At 31.8% G+C, this 18567-nt stretch overlaps 1 protein-coding gene and 1 long non-coding RNA gene across 4 annotated transcripts; both read left to right on the top strand.

Moving 5' to 3' along the window:
• Positions 1–1026: 1026 nt before the first annotated feature.
• On the top strand, positions 1027–3819 carry LOC105115194 (uncharacterized). 3 transcript variants are annotated; one of them, XR_840290.1, is made up of 3 exons: positions 1156–1255; positions 1373–1458; positions 3799–3819. It is a non-coding gene; the product is annotated as an uncharacterized LOC105115194 (long non-coding RNA). The 3 variants fall into 3 exon arrangements; XR_840289.1 differs by lacking the exon at positions 3799–3819 and adding an exon at positions 1615–1705; XR_840288.1 differs by lacking the exon at positions 3799–3819 and having other exon boundaries at positions 1027–1255; positions 1373–1647.
• An 873-nt stretch (positions 3820–4692) lies between these two features.
• Positions 4693–13648, top strand: LOC105115195 (probable disease resistance protein At4g27220). The gene is made up of 10 exons (XM_011012021.1): positions 4693–4745; positions 6717–6798; positions 6903–9430; positions 9491–9903; positions 10414–11217; positions 11615–11689; positions 12108–12806; positions 12923–13000; positions 13059–13100; positions 13197–13648. Exons 3-10 carry the CDS (start codon positions 6919–6921, stop codon positions 13269–13271), a joined length of 4698 nt encoding a protein of 1565 aa, XP_011010323.1. The 5' UTR covers positions 4693–4745; positions 6717–6798; positions 6903–6918; the 3' UTR covers positions 13272–13648.
• Positions 13649–18567: the final 4919 nt, after the last annotated feature.

Here is an 18567-nt window from a genome sequence, read left to right as displayed (position 1 = left end):
ATGTTGGCGCGTGTAAAGCACTTGTCAGCATGGGAGAAAGGCTATTGAATACGAGCTATAAATATGCGGTCTCTGCTCCCTTTAAATGTTGTCGATTCTATTCTGTTTCACCTGAAACAGGCAGAATATCTTACATCATTTTAAAAAATAGACAAATTTCATTGCGTTTAAAATCTTGGCTCATTCTTCTTGCCTATATTCTAGACGAGTTGTTTTGAGTTTTTTCCATCTGTTGTTCTCCAGATTTTTTTTAATGAACTTATAATTGGTGTCGTTTTTGAGTTAGGGATAACTTTCCATAATTCTCAAAAACAGGTAGCCCTGAAACAGGCTGCCCACTCCCTGAAACTTCCTTGCTACTGACTTTGGTGATTTGTTCACACTACCAATCTTTCCTTAACAACTAACGAGTTTTTTTAAAAAAAATAGATTGATTTTGACCACATTATATTTAAGTCAACCTATTCCCTTAAAAAAAAATATGCAATGAAGCTTAAAAAAACTCAATTATACAAAAAAAAAAGTTCAAGATACTAGATCGAAAACTTTCAAAAACTTTATTATTAATATCTACAACTCTAGTGAATAGTAATGAGCATAAAACTCCCTTTTCTTTTAATTTATACTATAATTTTGTATTGTGACATATACTTTTAAAAAATATTTTTTATTTATTTAAATTTACTCTTATATTACCAGATTAAATGTCATTAAAGATTTATCTAATCTTTAACTTCATAGCCTCAAAAAATTAATATAAATATACATAAACTAACACACTCAGACACAGTTAAAAAAAAAAAAAAAAACAGCCTCCCTCCCTGTTTTTGTCCTCTGTTTATACGTGTTTTGATTCTGACAACTACTCTATTATCCTCTTATTTCATGCTACTTTTCAAACTTTCTACAAGACTGGCCCTACGTGACCTTACTTTCTGCCTTCCATGTCCCTTTCCTTTCTTTCTCCTCCTTTTCTCTCCTCACTTGAGTGTGTGACACACATGGTACCCATAGACAATTACTTTTAATTGCTTGAGTTTGATCCTTTGCTGTGTTCGTTCCATTAATTCTACTTCTTTGCAAGTCTTTTCCCTTAATGATCTGTTTTTTTATAAAAAAAAGAAGAAAACTAAAAAAAACATTGACCGATCATAGCTTAGGTTAATTATGTTTGTTGTTGGAAGCGAGCTGGTATCATCCATGGAGGCGTCTAAGTGATTATCCTGAACCTTTCATTCGTTTCTTTCTTTGCTAGGTGAGTTCTTTTACACATTATTTTTCTTTATTTCTTTGTCACTGTCTCTATATGACTACGCATAGTATGTTAAGTATGTCATCAAAATGCTTATACCTTTTGTTGTTGCTTTTGAAGCTGGATTCCATACAGAGCTAAAGGCCTTCTCCATTTCATTGAGCAATCAGTACCTTTTCGCACATATTTTCTTTTCTCAAGTTAAGGTAATGAAATTCCCATTCCCATTCTCTCCGCGCCTCTTTTACTTGCAATGACTCACTCACACGTTCTGTATCCTTGTTTCTGTGATTTTGGCACATAATTAGCTGCATATTACTTTTTTATTGTTGTGTTTTAATTATATGATTATACGATGGTAGGAGTTCTTAGTCTGCGTGAACAGCAGAACACCACATGAACATCACAAAAAATGGCCCACTTCCTCGAACTTCTCTTTTTTTTTTTTTTTAACACTGAAAGAGGAGCCGACAACTACTCCACTATCATTTTTTTTCGTAATAATTTTCAAGCTAGTTTTTTAAAAATTAATTTGAAATAAAAATAAAATTTAATTTAATGTAATTTTTTTGAAAATATTTAAGAACAAACACGTTATTTCTCTTCTTATTCGCTACCGTGATTTCGGGTCCTCATTTCCTGCATTATTGGTAAGAGCATGAAAACAAAAAACTAAAAAACAAACAAACGAGCATCATTTTTTTATTTTGCTCAAGAGAAACCAGATGTCTCTTCTGTTTGTTCTGCACTATGTTACAAGCCTGATTTTTTATTTTAAAACTTGTTTTTAACCTATTTTTTATCCAAAATATTTATAAAATACTTTATAAACCTTATTAAACCAATACAGTTAGAAAAATAAAGAGCCTCTCTCCCTGTTTTTGTCCTATATTTATGTGTTTTGATTTGGACAACTACTCCACTATCATTTTTTTTCGTAATAATTTTCAAGCTAGTTTTTTAAAAATTAATTTGAAATAAAAATAAAATTTAATTTAATGTAATTTTTTTGAAAATATTTAAGAACAAACACGTTATTTCTCTTCTTATTCGCTACCGTGATTTCGGGTCCTCATTTCCTGCATTATTGGTAAGAGCATGAAAACAAAAAACTAAAAAACAAACAAACGAGCATCGCTATTAAAAACTAAAACTTAAAATATAGAAAAAATTACTATTGTAGTCCAAGTAAATCTGTGTTTGAATGAACAATAATTTCACCAATATTTTAATTTTCTTTGTTATTATATTATTAAAGTGTCCAAAGAAATTCCAAATAAAAGAGACAAAAAAAATCCCAATCAAATAGATAAACGAGCATCACATATTCATATTTTTTTATCTTTACTCTCCTCCGATTTTTCACTGTCTCCTTCCGTTTCTGCCTCCCTCAACCCCTCCTATTTCCACGTCCCTCTCTTATCTCAACCGTGTCACTAAGAGCTCAATTGTGAAAAAAAATAATTGAGTATCAAATTATTGAAAATTTTCAAAAACTTCACTATTAATATCCACAATGAATATAAGTGAATAGTGATGAAGAGAAAACTCCTTTCTCTTTTAATTTATACTATATTTTGGTACTGTGGCATATTTTTTAAAAATATTCTTTATTTAAAAACAAATTAAAATATTATATATGAATATGCATTTTAGAATTTAATAACTGGTTTATTAAATTTATATGAATTTTGGCAATATTTTAATAAATTATTATTTTTAAATTCATGAGAATTAATGGTTAAAAATCATGCCTATAAGTGAGATTGATATTTAAAATATTGGAGTTGGTTAGAAAATCCTCAAAAATATTCTAAATATTCATAAATTTTTATTAAGAGTAATTTTTACCATAATACATAAATTATGAACTTTTTGTTCTAAGAATTTATCTAGTACAAGAGTCCATAATAAATTATTAAACATCAAATTTATTCATACAAGAAAATCTCAATCCTAAACTATAAATATATCATAAAACCATCAAAATTTATAAATTACATGTAATCACAAAGTAACTTATATGGATAAGATGTGCTAAGAGTGTTAATATTTTTTTTAACTATAATTAATTCTTTACTATCAAATCTCTAATAAGATTAGTATACCTAGGTTTTTTAGTGGTCTTGAACTAAATAACTAGACGATGACTCTAAATAATCTCCACATCGCGTGTCTATGTACAACAATAATACATGAAAAGATAACATGGAAACCCTCGTAACAAAATAAAAAATATTTACGAAAATTTTAATGAATTGTTTTAAATCACTGTAATTTTTCTATTATATTGATTATATTAATAAGGTGTCAACTGTTTTTTGGTTGCAAATGGTCAAATTTATTGCGGTGAGATGTTAATTAATTAAAATTAAATTTAATCATATTAAGTGTACGCTAATATGTTAAGGCGATTTCATTTATCTTAAATAAATAATAAATATGTTGAATTGTGTTGGATTAAGTTTGGATCCAACCGATATAAAATAAAATAAGATTTGTCATGCTTAACATTTATTATTTGCTACCAATTGGGAATTTTTTAGCATTTTTAATTTAAAATTGAGAATTGTGATAGCTAAATTTATATATATATATATATATATATCATTGTTTTAAAAATTAGTATACCTCACCTTATGGGTCAATCTAGGACATGATAGATTCGAGATTAAAATCAAATTGAATTTAAAAAAAATAAAAAAAGTAAAAAAGTTGAGTGACTTGGTAATTAGGTTAATCTGGAAAGAACCGAATAAAAAACATAATTGTAACTTGTTATTTTTTTTAATAAAATAATATTATTTTAATTTATTAAAAAATTAGAATTGACTTAGATAATCTGATTAAAACTGGTTACTTAAATTTCTTGAACCTGACTGATCACTGTTTAGAATTTAAAATCCCTGAAGGTTAAAAATCATAAATGTGATGCACCATAGAAAGATAGTCTAGACTTATTCTTTTATTTCAATTGTGTTTTTTTTTTTTTGAATGCTGTGTTTTTCATTATGATATTTTAAAAAATATAAAATTTACCATGCTAATTTGAAAAAGAAAAGAAAAAAGAAATGCAAGTGTATTCAACTTTTGTGGGTCCGCTAAGCGTCCTCTTTCTTTTCCTATTCTGGACTTCCTAGAGGGTGCAAACTACTTTGTAAAGTGAGAAGCTTGGCTAAGGCAACTAACTAGCTCTTCTTCGTGGGTGTATGCTTTAAGGAAAATTCTCGACCTTTTTTTTTAAAAAAGAAAGAAAGTTATTCTCTAGCATTCTCTAGCATTCTCTACTTTTATTTTTTTGAGTTTGATTCTTTGTTGAAGTCTTATATTTCTCTACCCTACTTGTTGCATCAAGTGATTTTTTGAGATCATTTCCCAATTGAGGACGACAGACTGCGGGAAAGAGGAGATTGGTTGTGGTGGGGATTGAAGCTGTGATTTGGGATCGCTTCAGGATCTTCTGCTGATAGGTTTATCCAGCAGACTTCAAGAGGTAAGAACCTGCTCTTATATCATGCAAAGAAAAGGAACAGATCTGAATTGCTAAACAAGAAGAGAGAACATGAGCTAAAGCTGCATAAATTAGCAGCTTAATAAAAAGAATATAATTTTATTGTGATGTTATTAAAATAAAAGAGAATAGAAAAAGGTAACAAAACTCTTGGAGGTTTAGAAGCAGGTATACATGAGTGAATGGTATTATAATAATTAAACAGATAAATATAAATAAAAATAAATAAAAAATTCTAAATTCTTAGAGAGAGAACTATGAGAATGAAAAAAAAAGAGAAAAAGATAAAGAAAGGAGAAGGGAGAAAATAAGTTAAAATGTAAGATTTACATTTTATGTGTATAAATGTATTTTTCTTAGCTTTAATTTTGTGTTTTGTTAAATATTCGAGTTTTGAAGATTGTGTTTTGGGTTTGATTGATGAATTGATTTGAATATGATGTGTTATTTCTTGCTATTATGTATATATATAAAATATGTTTTTAAATAAAAAATTACTTTAAAAAAATACATGTCACAATACTAAATTATAGTATAAATTAAAAGATAAAAGAGTTTTCTGTTTATTACTATTTACCAAGACTTATTTTATTGTGGATGTGGATATTAATAATGATTTTTTTTAAATTTTAATTTGATATTTGAATTATTTTTTTTATAATGAAATCTCTTTATGCTCAAATTAAATTTGTTTTTTTAGGATAAGAGTTGAATTCAAATATAGATGACTGAAATGAAAAACTTGGTAAACATGTGCGACAACACTGTAATTGTTTGTAAAATTCATTTTAATCCCTTATTTTTTAAAACTATTAAATAAAATGTCTCTATAATTTCTCAACATTAAATTTTATTTAGAATCTCGAATTATACTCTAGGAATTAATCTAGGAATTAAACTGAAATTCATAAATTTAAAAACTAAACTGAAATTTCATATCTTTAATCTTAAACATAGAATTTTCAGTGATGTAACAAGATTTCTAACTCAAATTTATCATTTAAATAAACCATAACTCAAAATTATTATTTTTACTTAAAATCTTTCAAAATCAACTAAATAACTCATTATCCATAACAATTTATGAATTTCAGTTTAATTCCTAGATTAATTCCTAGAGTATAATCCGAGATTCTAAATAAAATTTAATGTTGAGAAATTATAGAGACATTTTATTTAATAGTTTTAAAAAATAATTTAAAATTCTCCTTTAATTTACTCACGTTGTAATATTTTGGTACTTTCTCCTAAATTTGTTTTTTAAGAAAAAAACTGAAATTTTTAATTATAATCTGTAAGTATAATTTCTTATGTAATGTAATTGTAATCCCTAGCATGATGCATATTCTAGGGCAAGCATATCAACTCAAGAGCAAAGCAACTCGATGAAATAGCAAAAGAAAAAGATTTGAAGGACTGAAATAGAATAAAACCACAAAAGACGAACATCATAGATTATTTAAGATTGTAATAGCAATCTGGATGCCTCTTTTTAGCTTTTATTTATTTATTTAATATTGTAAAAGGTCAATCATAATACATCATTGAGCGTGACACAGAGACGAACATCATAGATTATTTTTAATTGCTTGACTTTCATCCTTTTGTTGTGTTCATTCCAGTAATTAATGAAGTCTTTTCATTTATTGATCTGTTTTTTTTTAAAAAAAAAAACAACAATAAAACTAAAATAGACTTTGACCGATCATAGCTTAGATTAATTAATTATATTTGTTGTTGGAAGCGAGCTAAGTGATTAATTATCCTGAACCTTTCATTCGTTTCTTTCTTTGCTAGGTGAGTACTTTTATTCATTATTTTAATTATTATAATTTTGTCACTGTCTCTATATGATCTTAATTATATCATCAAAATGCATTTTTAATGGGAATTACTGCTTTAACTCACAAGTGTCAGTTAGAATCCTTATACCTTGCCTTGTTGCTTTTGAAGCTGGGTTCCGTACAGAGCTAAAGGCCTTCTCCTTCTCTTCCTCCTGCTATTTCATTGAGCTCTCAGTACCAGTGCTTTCCGCTCTTATTTTCCCAAGTTAAGGTAATGGAATTCCTATTCCCATTCTCTCTGCGCCTGTTTTACTTGTAGTGACTCACCCTCACGTCCTGTATCCTCATTTCTCTGATTTTCAGAGAGGAAAATGGCTATCGAAAGTGTGGGTGGATCCATTATATCTAAGATAGCAGAACTCATGGTGGAACCAGTAGGAAGGCAGTTCCGTTACATGTTCTGTTTCAACAATTTTGTTGAAGAATTCAAGGAACAAAAGGAGAACCTTGCTTTAGCACTAGATGGTCTGCAAAAAGAAGTCGAAGCTGCTGAAAGGAATGCTGAAGAAATTTACGAAGATGTGAAAAAGTGGATGGAAGATGCAAAAAACGAAATTGAAGGTGCGAAGCCCTTGGAAAATGAAATAGGAAAAAATGGCAAATGCTTCACTTGGTGTCCAAACTGCATGCGACAATTCAAGTTAAGCAAGGCACTGGCCAAGAGGTCGGAGATTTTCAGAGAACTTTTAGAAAAGAAGTTTACAAAAGTGTCCCACAGAGCTCATCCTCAGCCCATAGAATTTCTCCCATCAAAGGAATTCACGCCCTCAGAATCGTCAGAAGAAGCTTTCAAACTGATCATGAAAGCTCTCAAAGATGACAACGTCAATATGATCGGACTGTACGGCATGGGAGGGGTGGGTAAAACAACCCTGGTGAAAGAAGTAGGCAGGAGAGCCAAAGAGTCGCAGCTTTTTCCTGAAGTTTTGATGGCTACGGTGTCCCAGAATCCAAATGTCATGGGCATCCAGGATCGAATGGCAGATAGTTTACATCTGAAATTTGAAAAAAAGAGTAAAGAAGGTAAAGCAAGTGAATTATGGCAGAGACTGCAGGGAAAGAAGATGCTTATAATCCTGGATGATGTTTGGAAACATATTGACTTGAAAGAGATAGGGATCCCATTTGGTGATGATCACAGGGGTTGTAAAATACTTCTAACAACACGTGTTCAAGGCATATGTTCTTCTATGGGGTGCCAGCAAAAAGTGCTTTTAAGAGTCTTACCTGAAGATGAAGCATGGGATTTATTCAGAATCAATGCAGGTTTACGTGATGGGGACTCTACCTTGAACAAAGTGGCAAGGGAGGTTGCGAGAGAATGCCAAGGCTTGCCTATAGCACTTGTGACAGTGGGAAGGGCTCTAAGAGATAAATCTCTAGATCAGTGGGAATTAGCGTCTAGAGAGCTCAAAGAATCTCAATTTGGGCGCATGGAACAAATTGACGAACAAAATAATGCTTACACATGTCTTAAGTTGAGCTATGATTATTTGAAGTACGCGGAAACAAAGTCATGTTTCGTGCTATGCTGTTTATTTCCAGAAGATTGTGACATTCCAATCGAGGAGTTAACGAGATATGCAGTTGGCTATGGGTTACATCAAGATGCGGAGCCCATCGAAGATGCAAGGAAACGAGTTTCTGTGGCAATCGAAAACCTCAAAGATTGTTGCATGCTGTTGGGCTCTGAAACTGAAGAACATGTGAGAATGCATGACTTGGTTCGTGACTTTGCTATTCAGATAGCATCATCAGAAGAATATGGATTCATGGTAAAGGCTGGCATTGGGTTGAAGAAGTGGCCAATGAGCAATACAAGCTTTGAAGGTTGTAAAACAATTTCGTTAATGGGCAATAAACTAGAAGAACTTCCTGAAAGATTGGGATGTCCACAGCTGAAAGTTCTATTATTAGAAGTGGATGATGGTATGAATGTTCCAGAGAGGTTCTTTGAAGGGATGAAAGAAATTGAAGTTTTGTCTCTGGAGGGAGGTTGTTTGTCATTGCAATCACTCGAACTCTCAACGAAACTTCAATCGTTGGAGTTGATGGAGTGCGAATGCAAGGACCTCATTTGGTTGAGAAAGCTGCAGAGACTTAAGATTCTTGGTCTTATGGGGTGCTCATCCATTGAAGAATTACCTGATGAAATAGGAGAGCTCAAGGAGTTAAGGTTGTTGGATGTTAGAGGTTGTGAAAGGCTAAGAAGGATCCCTGTGAATTTGATTGGAAGGTTGAAGAAGTTAGAAGAGCTGTTGATCGGGGGTCGCAGCTTTGATGGATGGGATGTTGTTGGATGTGACAGCACAGGAGGAATGAATGCAAGCCTAACAGAACTAAATTCGTTGTCTCAGTTAGCCGTATTATCATTGAGGATACCGAAGGTTGAATGCATTCCTAGAGATTTTGTTTTTCCAGATAGCTTGCGCAAATATGGTATAATATTAGCGAATGCTAAAGAATATTATACAATGTTTAGGGATCGATACCCAACCACCTTAATTTTATTTGGTACATCCTTAAATGCGAAGATATTTGAGCAATTGTTTTTACGTAAATTAGAATCTGTAGAAGTGAGGGACTGTGCGGATGTTTCCACTCTGTTTCCAGCAAGATTGCGGCAAGGTTTAAAAAATCTAAAGGAGGTGATTGTTGACAGCTGTGAATCATTGGAAGAGGTATTTGAATTAGGTGACCTGCCTGGTGAAGGAAGCAGTGAGGAGAAGGAGCTGCTGTCATCTTTAACAACGTTAGAGCTGGGCCGGTTACCTGAGCTGAAATGCATATGGAAGGGGCCCACCAGACATGTCAGCCTCCAAAATCTTGCTCGTCTGGATTTGTATTCTCTCGACAAACTGACTCGTCTGGATTTGCTCCAAAATCTTGCTCGTCTGGATTTGTATTCTCTCGACAAACTGACATTTATCTTCACACCGTCCCTCGCTCGAAGTCTGCCAAAGCTGGAAACCCTTGACATAAGCGATTGCGGTGAGTTGAAGCATATTATCAGAGAAGAGGATGGTGAAAGGGAAACAATTACAGGGTCTCCTTGCTTCCCAGAATTAAAAAATATCGACATATCTTTCTGTGATAAACTGGAATATGTCTTCCCAGTCTCTTTGTCTCATAACAGAGATGGCATCGTCAAGTTCCCTCAGCTAAGAAAATTGTCTCTTCGGCTCCGATCAAATTACAGCTTTTTAGGTCCAAGGAATTTTGATGCTCAATTGCCTTTGCGAAAATTAACCATTGAAGGCCACGAAGAAGTGGGTAATTGGTTGGCACAGCTACAAGTACGTAATTTATATTTCTCCACTAAATTAATTTGTCAATTTCGATAATTTATTCTTTCTTCCTCCCAATTTCTAAAAGTAAAGTAAGAAATCCAAGTTTGATTTTGTTTTTTAATTATGTAACAAACTTAGTTGTTTGCGTTATTAATACAAAAAATGAATCATAGAAATCATATTATCTGTTAGATTTAATAAATAAGAGCATAACTTGCGTGTTCAAATATTTAATTCAATTAAAATCTTGAAAAATTTATTAACTTTATAACTAAAATAAAAATATTAGTTACAATTTTTATTTTTATATTTTACATGAAACTAATAATTAGGAGTTTATTAACCTTTTTTTCGCAAAAATCTAATTGTTATTCAACTTATCTCTAATTAAGAAAAAAACTGAAACAATAATATGTAATCTCCAAAAAGCATGTAATCCTGTTTTTTTCTCCTATTTATACATCATATAAATTGCTTTTATGAGAGTGAAAAAGTATAATATTGTTCTCTGATAAGATGGCCGTCCATGGGCAGCAAAACGGCTTCTTACAAAGATTAGAATATGTAAAAGCGGACGGTTGTAGGGATGTTCGCGCTCCGTTTCCAGCAAAATTGCTGCGAGCTGTGAACAATCTAAGCACTGTGGAAATTACCGGCTGTGAATCATTGGAAGAGGTATTTGAATTGGATGAGGCCGATGAAGGAAGCAGTGAGGAGAAGGAGCTGCCGCTGCTGTCATCTTTAACCAAGTTACAGGTGCGAAGGTTACCTGAGCTGAAATGCATATGGAAGGGGCCCACCAGACATGTCAGCCTCCAAAATCTTGCTCGTCTGGATTTGGATTCTCTCAACAAACTGACATTTATCTTCACACCGTCCCTCGCTCGAAGTCTGCCAAAGCTGGGAACCCTTGACATAAGAGATTGCGGTGAATTGAAGCATATTATCAGAGAAGAGGATGGTGAAAGGGAAATAATTACAGAGTCTCCTTGCTTCCCACAATTAAAAAAAATCACCATAGAAAAGTGTGGTAAACTGGAATATGTCTTCCCTGTCTCTGTGTCTCCAAGCCTTCTGAACCTGGAAGAGATGCAGATTGTTAAAGCTCATAATTTAAAGCAAATATTTTACAGTGGAGAAGGAGATGCACTCACCACAGATGGCATCATCAAGTTCCCTCGACTAAGTGAATTGGATCTTTCTTTCAGATCAAATTGCAGCTTCTTTGGTCCAAATAATTTTGCTGCCCAATTGCCTTCCTTGCAAACTCTACAAATCAATGGCCACAAAGATGTGGGAAATTTGCGTGCACAGCTCCAAGTACGTCCTTCATATTTCTCCAATAACTTTTGTTCCTTTTTAATTGAAATTGTCAACTTCAATACATGTTGATTTCTTCCATTAAATTTCTGAAACTGGAGTAATTGATAAATCATTTAGCCATCCACTAAATTTAAAAGGAGTTGTCTAACTGTATCATTCCCTGTCTCTTGATGAAATTAATTATTGTAATGAAAAGATATCAAGATTTTTCGATGTTTACGCTTTCCAAGTTTGAGTGAAATTGAGGCTCTTCTGATTTCATATTCCCATGCCCTATTGCCATGTCTACTTGTATCCCTTTGTTGATAAGTTTTTGGCTGAAGTTTCATATGGACACTTCCGAAGTGCACAACATTTGTTAGGAATTATATCTAACAAATATCTTTTGATGCAGGGGTTGACAAATTTGGAAACATTATGCTTGCAGTCTCTGCCTGACACGAGGTGTATATGGAAGGGTACTTTGGAGGTAATCTATGCCTGACACGAGGTGTATATATTACGAGGGCTGATAAATATTGGACAGAATAAAAAATTATTTTTATACAAAAGTACATCAAATAACTTCACAAAAAAAATTATTAATATATAACTAAAATATCTTTAAAAATTTATTAACTTTAAAAATTTTGTGTTGAAAATTTTGAAGTCAATTAAAATATCTTTAAAAATTTATTAACTTTATAACTAAAATAAAAATCTTAGTTAGGATTTTTATTTTTTACATGAAACTAATTATTTGGAGTTGTATTTAATTGTTACTCAACTTATCTCTAATTAAGAAAAAAACTAAAACAATAATATGTAATCTCTAAAAAGCATTTAATCCTGTTTTTTTCTATTTCTTTCTCCTATTTATACATCATATAATATTGCTCTCTGATAAGATGGCCGTCCATGGACAGCAAAACGGCTTCTTACAAAGATTAGAATCTGTACGGTTGTCGAATTGTGGGGATGTTCGCGCTCCGTTTCCAGCAAAATTGCTGCCAGATCTGAACAATTTAAGCACTGTGGAAATTACCGGCTGCAAATCATTGGAAGAGTTATTTGAATTGGGTGAGGCCGATGAAGGAAGCACTGAGGAGAAGGAGCTGCCGCTGCTGTCATCTTTAACCAAGTTACAGGTGCGAAGGTTACCTGAGCTCAAATGCATATGGAAGGGGCCCAACAGACATGTCAGCCTCCACAATCTTATTTTTCTGCATTTGCATTCTCTCAACAAACTGACATTTATCTTCACACCGTCCCTCGCGCGAAGTCTGCTAAAGCTAGAAAGACTTGAGATAAGTGAATGCGGTGAATTGAAGCATATTATCAGAGAAGAGGATGGTGAAAGGGAAATAATTCCAGTGTCTCCTGGGCTGGATGATCAAGCTTCACCTATCAACGTTGAGAAGAAGATAGTGCTTCCTAATCTAAAGAAGTTGTCGCTAAAACAATTATCAAGTATTGTCTGTTTTAGTTTCGGATGGTGTGATTATTTCTTATTCCCTCGTTTGGAGAAGTTGAAGGTCCATCAATGTCCAAAGCTGACCACAAAATTTGCTACTACACCAGATGGTTCAATGAGTGCTCAATCAGAGGTGCTGCTGATTTGACTTGATTTCTTGCCTCTCCTTTAGGGTTTTTGTTTCTTGTTTGGCTCAATAATAAGATTTACAAGTTAAAATGAGCATGGCATGCTTGAATTGGTTTACAGGTATCTGAAGATTCAAGCATTAATAGAGAGTGGACCAGAAATAATGGGTGGAAAGAAGTACAAGAAGAAGAAGAGGAAGATGGTGGTGATGATGGGTCAGAAGAGGAAGAGGAAGAGGAAGAGGAAGATAGTGATGATGATGATTGCTAGTCTAATAATTCTTTCTCGCCCAAACCAGGTGATATAGCTGCAATTATTTATCCTCTCCTTTACCCTCAAATTTTAATGGTTGAATTAAATCATGGATGGTCTTTGTTCTTCATGTTTGCATCAGGCAAGGGTGGTTAGCTGTTACATGATTTCAAGGTTGGTGCTGCGAATATGTTCTAGATTGGTGGGAAGTAATTAATTCCAACTGTTTCATTGGCAATGGGATACAAATTGGCTTCACATTGTAACAGTCTTATTTACCATAGAAGATTTCGACTTATCTATGTGTTTGCTGAAGAAGTTAGAAGTAATGTAATGTTGTGTGTTTAGTCATTATCGTACAAGCCTCCAAAAATACAATGTTGCTTGCCCATTATCGTACAAGCCTCCGGAAGTAAGCGCGAATGTTTGCTTGATGCTGAACTCTTTGTTTGATGTTCTGTTTCTAATGCATTATTAAAAATGTTATTTTATGGGCATCTGAATATGTTTGGGCATTCAAATCTCAAGATGACTGAGACTTGATGCTGAACTCTTTGTTCAAAAGTGTGATACTGATATCATGTTTTCCTAGCAGAGCAATCTTATGTTGATGGTTTTTTCGAGCAGATACCTTGCTGGCTTTCGCTAATTTTCTCTTTTCTTTGTAATTTTTTGATGAATTTCTCTTTTATTTTTTCTCAACCTCAGAATTAAAATACAACTAAAATAAAGTTTTGTATCAAAAAGTTTCATTACCAAAAAGAAGATTTATCAAAATTACAAGGCATGGAGGAGTTGACACAATTTGTCTTTTTAAGGCATCCTTTTTTAATTTTTTTTCATGTTTCAATTTTTATTTTTTCTCAAATAATATTATCGATTTATTTTTCATAATTGAGCACCAAACCAATGGTGCGGCTTTTTATTTAGTTCTAGATGCTCATATAAAATTAACTTTAAATTCTAATTAACATAATATTGAAAAATTAATTTAAAAAAAAAAGTAGATGATCAAAAGCAAAAAAAAAAGAAGGCAAAGTTGACACCATATTTTTTAAAAAAAATTGATTTTTTATTTGTTTCAATTTTGATCTTTTCATTTTCAATTTCTTACAAACAATAATTTATTTATTTTTTATGAGATTGAGCATTGTTCTCATATTATGATGTTTTATTGAGAGTAAGATAACTATAAAAAAGAAAATCAAAAATATATTAACCATCTCAAATCTTAATCAATTTATCATCAAAGATCACTGAACCTAAAAAGAAAAGGTAAACACTATGTGAATTCACAATATTTCCTCTCCTGGACTCTATTGTTTCAGCCAATTTCTTTTAGGTTTCTATTTATATATTTATTTTTATAATGAATAGGTAAGTTATATTTAACTAATAATATAGCATATTATTGCCTACATCCACATATATTAAAAAGACACTCACTGTAGCCATATTAGTAGTTATTTGACTCACACTTTACTATAAATCAGAAGTGTTTTTTAGCAAACTAAATAAATATAAATGCTTTTTAAATATATTTTTAACAAAAAAATAAACCCTGATCATAAATACAAAAAAAGGTATTGATGTGTTTATTTAACTTGCTTTGCTATGGGTCAAATAATATTTTCCAACACAAGAGAATGGATGTATAAGTGTTGTTAATGTATTTTTTGATAACAAGAGAAAAAAATATAATTGTAAATAAAAAAATTGATAAAATAAATTGAGAATTATACATGATAATAAATACAAAAACAATTATTAAGGCAACGTGCCTGATGTAGGAAGTTAATTTTTAATATAGTAGAAAAATAGGATGGTGTTTGAAGTGCATTTTATTGTATCATGATTTTCTTAATTGAGAAATGTGAAACAAAATAAAAAAGGTAAAAATATTACATTTCAGTCGGCCTCTTTTAGGTTTCTATTAATATATTTATTCATTTTATATATTTTTTTAATAATGAATAGGTAAGTTATATCTAACTAATAATATAACATATTGCTTCCCACATCCACATATACTAAAAGACTTACTATAGCCATATTAGTAGTTATTTAACTCGCATTTCGGTATGGATCACAAAATTGTTTTTAGCAAAAAAATAAATTTGTATGTTTTTTAATTGCATTTGTAACAAAAACAAATCCTAATCATAAATTAAAAAAAAAAAGTGTTGATGCGTTTATTTACTTTGCTATGAGTTAGATAATTTATTGAATGCAAAAGGAAAAAAATATATAAATGTTGTTAACATATTTTTAAAAATCAAGAGAAAATTATAATTGTGAATAAAAAAGTTGATATTTACATATAATAAAAATAAAGTAAGGACCATAAGTGTTCATAAATATAAAAAATAGTTGTTAATGCATCATGCCACATATAAGATCTTAAGTTAATTTTTAATGTAGTAGAAAAATGAGACTTTGTTTCAAGTGCATTTTATTATATTACAATTCTCTTAATTGAGAAATGTAAAAAACAAATCTTACAAAAATATGAACTAATAAACTAATAAAGAGTTGTTAATGCCAATCAAATTATAAAATAAAATGATAATTATTTTCATAAAAGTAAAAGATACATAAATATGATACTTAACCTTAACTTTCATCTTTACTCACACTTTTCTCCTTCTTTTTTTATTTTAAAGGTCACTTTTTCTTACCAAAAACAAAAAAAAATTATTTTTATAAACATGTAATGAAAATAAAGTTTATTCATATAAAATATATAAAAAAAACATATAGATGAATTGGAATAATTTTTTCTAGATATTAAATACATAAAAGATAAGTAAAAGATATCCACTATTTAGAAAAAAACTAAATAAACAATCAAAATATTTAGAGAGAAAAGTATTAATTTAAATATAAATTCAAAAATTCATTAAAAATACATAAAAAAATATCAATTAAAAAAAACTAGAAAAAAAATAAAATAGATCAAGTGTGTGTGTGTGTGTGTTTACCTGAATTTCCTGTCTATGCATTCAAATAACTCATTTCATTGTAGGAGATTTTGACCAAATTTTCCTGAATTAGATTAGGTAGGTGATTAATTTTTTAGGTGCTTTGTTCATATAGCGGCTAGGGCTTTCGAGTGTGGCTAGGAGAACTCATATCCTTAAATGGTAGTTGAATAAAATAGTCATATGTTAGCTAATTTTGTGGATAGAACAACCATCACTGGTCATGTATCTCCCGTCGGCATATGAGGTGTTACCCCTTTGAGATCAAATTCATGCACATGCTCTTTTATATTTTTGGCAGATTGGATGATGAGATAGAAACTCTGAACAGCATAACAATAGAATGGTTGGAAGCTAATAGTGGCAAGAGAGAGAAATTAGCTCAAAATGAGGCTCTGATGGCATGATGGCAATTATAATAGCCATAATGGTCGGTAGGATGTGAATTTAAGAATGTTGTTATATTATATGATGATAGTCAAATTTGGGGTTGGCTGAAGGCTGGGATTCTGTTGATCAACCAAGTTTGCAGTCAATACTACTACCAAAGCAAATAGGTGGGCGCAGTTTTGATGTTTTCATGGCTGCATCAGTGTTTGTTGTCATGATTGTGAATATAGTATTGTTGAGCATCCGAAGTGTTATGTAGCAGTTGTGTCAGACATGAATTGGTATCAAATCAGAATTTTCTTCAATGTAGTAAAATTAAATGTTTCACTATAAACTTACTTGTGTAGCATCTTTAATAATGCTTGTTACTATGTAAATATTGTTATATGTGATACAAGCACGATTCCCTTATCGTAGCTCCATAAATCAATTATGAGCCATCTAATTGCACTGTCAAATAACAACTGCTCTTTAATTCATCATCCCACTTGAACCTAGATTGGGTAGCACTATTTCAACTTAAGAAAATACAATCATTTGTATTGAAATCCTAACATGCAAAAGAAATGTTAGCTATAGAAATGTTAAATCTGTGGCGAAGTTGGCATCCATTGGATACAGATGATATTGTCTTTTACTGAAAAATGAAATTAATTATAGATTTGATGGTAATGATGATGGTGATAATAGCTATGATTAGCTATGATTCCCTTATCATAGCTCTATAAATCAAATATGAGCCATCCAAAGTCAAATAACAACCTTTATTTGATTCATCAACCCACTTGAACCTAGATTGGGTAGCCCTATTTCTGTTAGGTTGGTTGCCATTAATGTGCAACAACCATTTGCTATTGCACCAACCATGTGCACTCATCCAAGATGTCAAAGGTTGGCAGCCACCATTGTTGAAGAAGAGTTGGAGTTGGCAGCCACCTTTGTTGAAGAAAAACCTCCATGAATGCCTATAAATAGAGGCATATGCAAGAGAGCAAAATGAGTGAAGAGAATTATGAAAATGTGAAGAGAGTAGAGAGGAAGAGAGAGCTGCAATGGCAGCAGCCTTGCTGCCATTGCAGCAGCTGCAAGTGCAGCAAAGAGAGTTGAGAGTTGAGTATGAGAGGGTGTAATCCTCCTCCTCCATGTATTTGTTTTGTATTCTTTCTCTATCTCTAAATATATTGACTTCTCCCGTGGATGTAGGCGGTTTTACCGAACCACGTTAAATATTGTGTCAGTGTGCTTGGCTCTCCTATGAGCAAATATCAGTACATCACCGGTCGGAATTCCCAACTAGATTGGGTAGCCTAATTTCCACTTAAGAAAATACGCTCATTAGTATCGAATCCCACCATGTCAAAAAAACGTTAAACCCTTGGTGAAGTTGGCAACCATTGGATACAGATGATATTGTCTTTTATAGAAAAATGGAATTAACTATAGATTTGAAGGTAATGATGGCAGTGATAGTAAGTTAATTATTCAATGTGTCGTGAAATCATGGTTGCAGTTGCTGTCTACGTTTGTGTCATGTTTCCATGGGTTCTATTTCATGTATGTGAATGGTTAAAAATATCAAATGTTGTGCGCATACACTGATCTAATAATTTGTCCATGACAATTATATGCAGACAACATTATAATAATAACAATCCCAAATTGGTCCATGACAATTATATGCAGACAACATTATAATAATAACAATCCCCTTTTTAAAATGAGGTGCTATATATGGTTCGTTAAAAATATGAGGCATTATGGCTATGTATCAAAAATCACAATTGCGGCATTGATTCATCTTGTTGAACCATCCATATAATTTCAGGGGATTGCTTGTACATATGGAAACTTTGTAATAGAAACATGTATGCTAGTGACATAGAGGTTGCCCTAGTTGGAGTGTGTATTGTTTTGGATTAGGGTGTGATTCTATTTTAAGGTTAGGCTATGATGATTTATTTCCCCTTGATACCTCTAGTCCTAACATAGATTGTATGCTTCTGACCAAACTAGGGAGGGGGACGTTGCCTTGATTTGTGCAAGCTTGGCCAAGGATACCACTAATTGCTAAATTACAAATTAAGAAAATAGAAATGTGTATGGTTTTGTTGTATTGCTTTGGAGTATCTTGGTATTCAAGCT

This window comes from Populus euphratica, unplaced genomic scaffold (assembly GCF_000495115.2).
Source record: "Populus euphratica unplaced genomic scaffold, PopEup_1.0 scaffold651.1, whole genome shotgun sequence".
NCBI lineage: Eukaryota > Viridiplantae > Streptophyta > Magnoliopsida > Malpighiales > Salicaceae > Populus > Populus euphratica.
The sequence above is the reverse complement of the archived record's forward strand: the minus strand, read 5'-3'. Positions and strand labels throughout refer to the sequence as shown.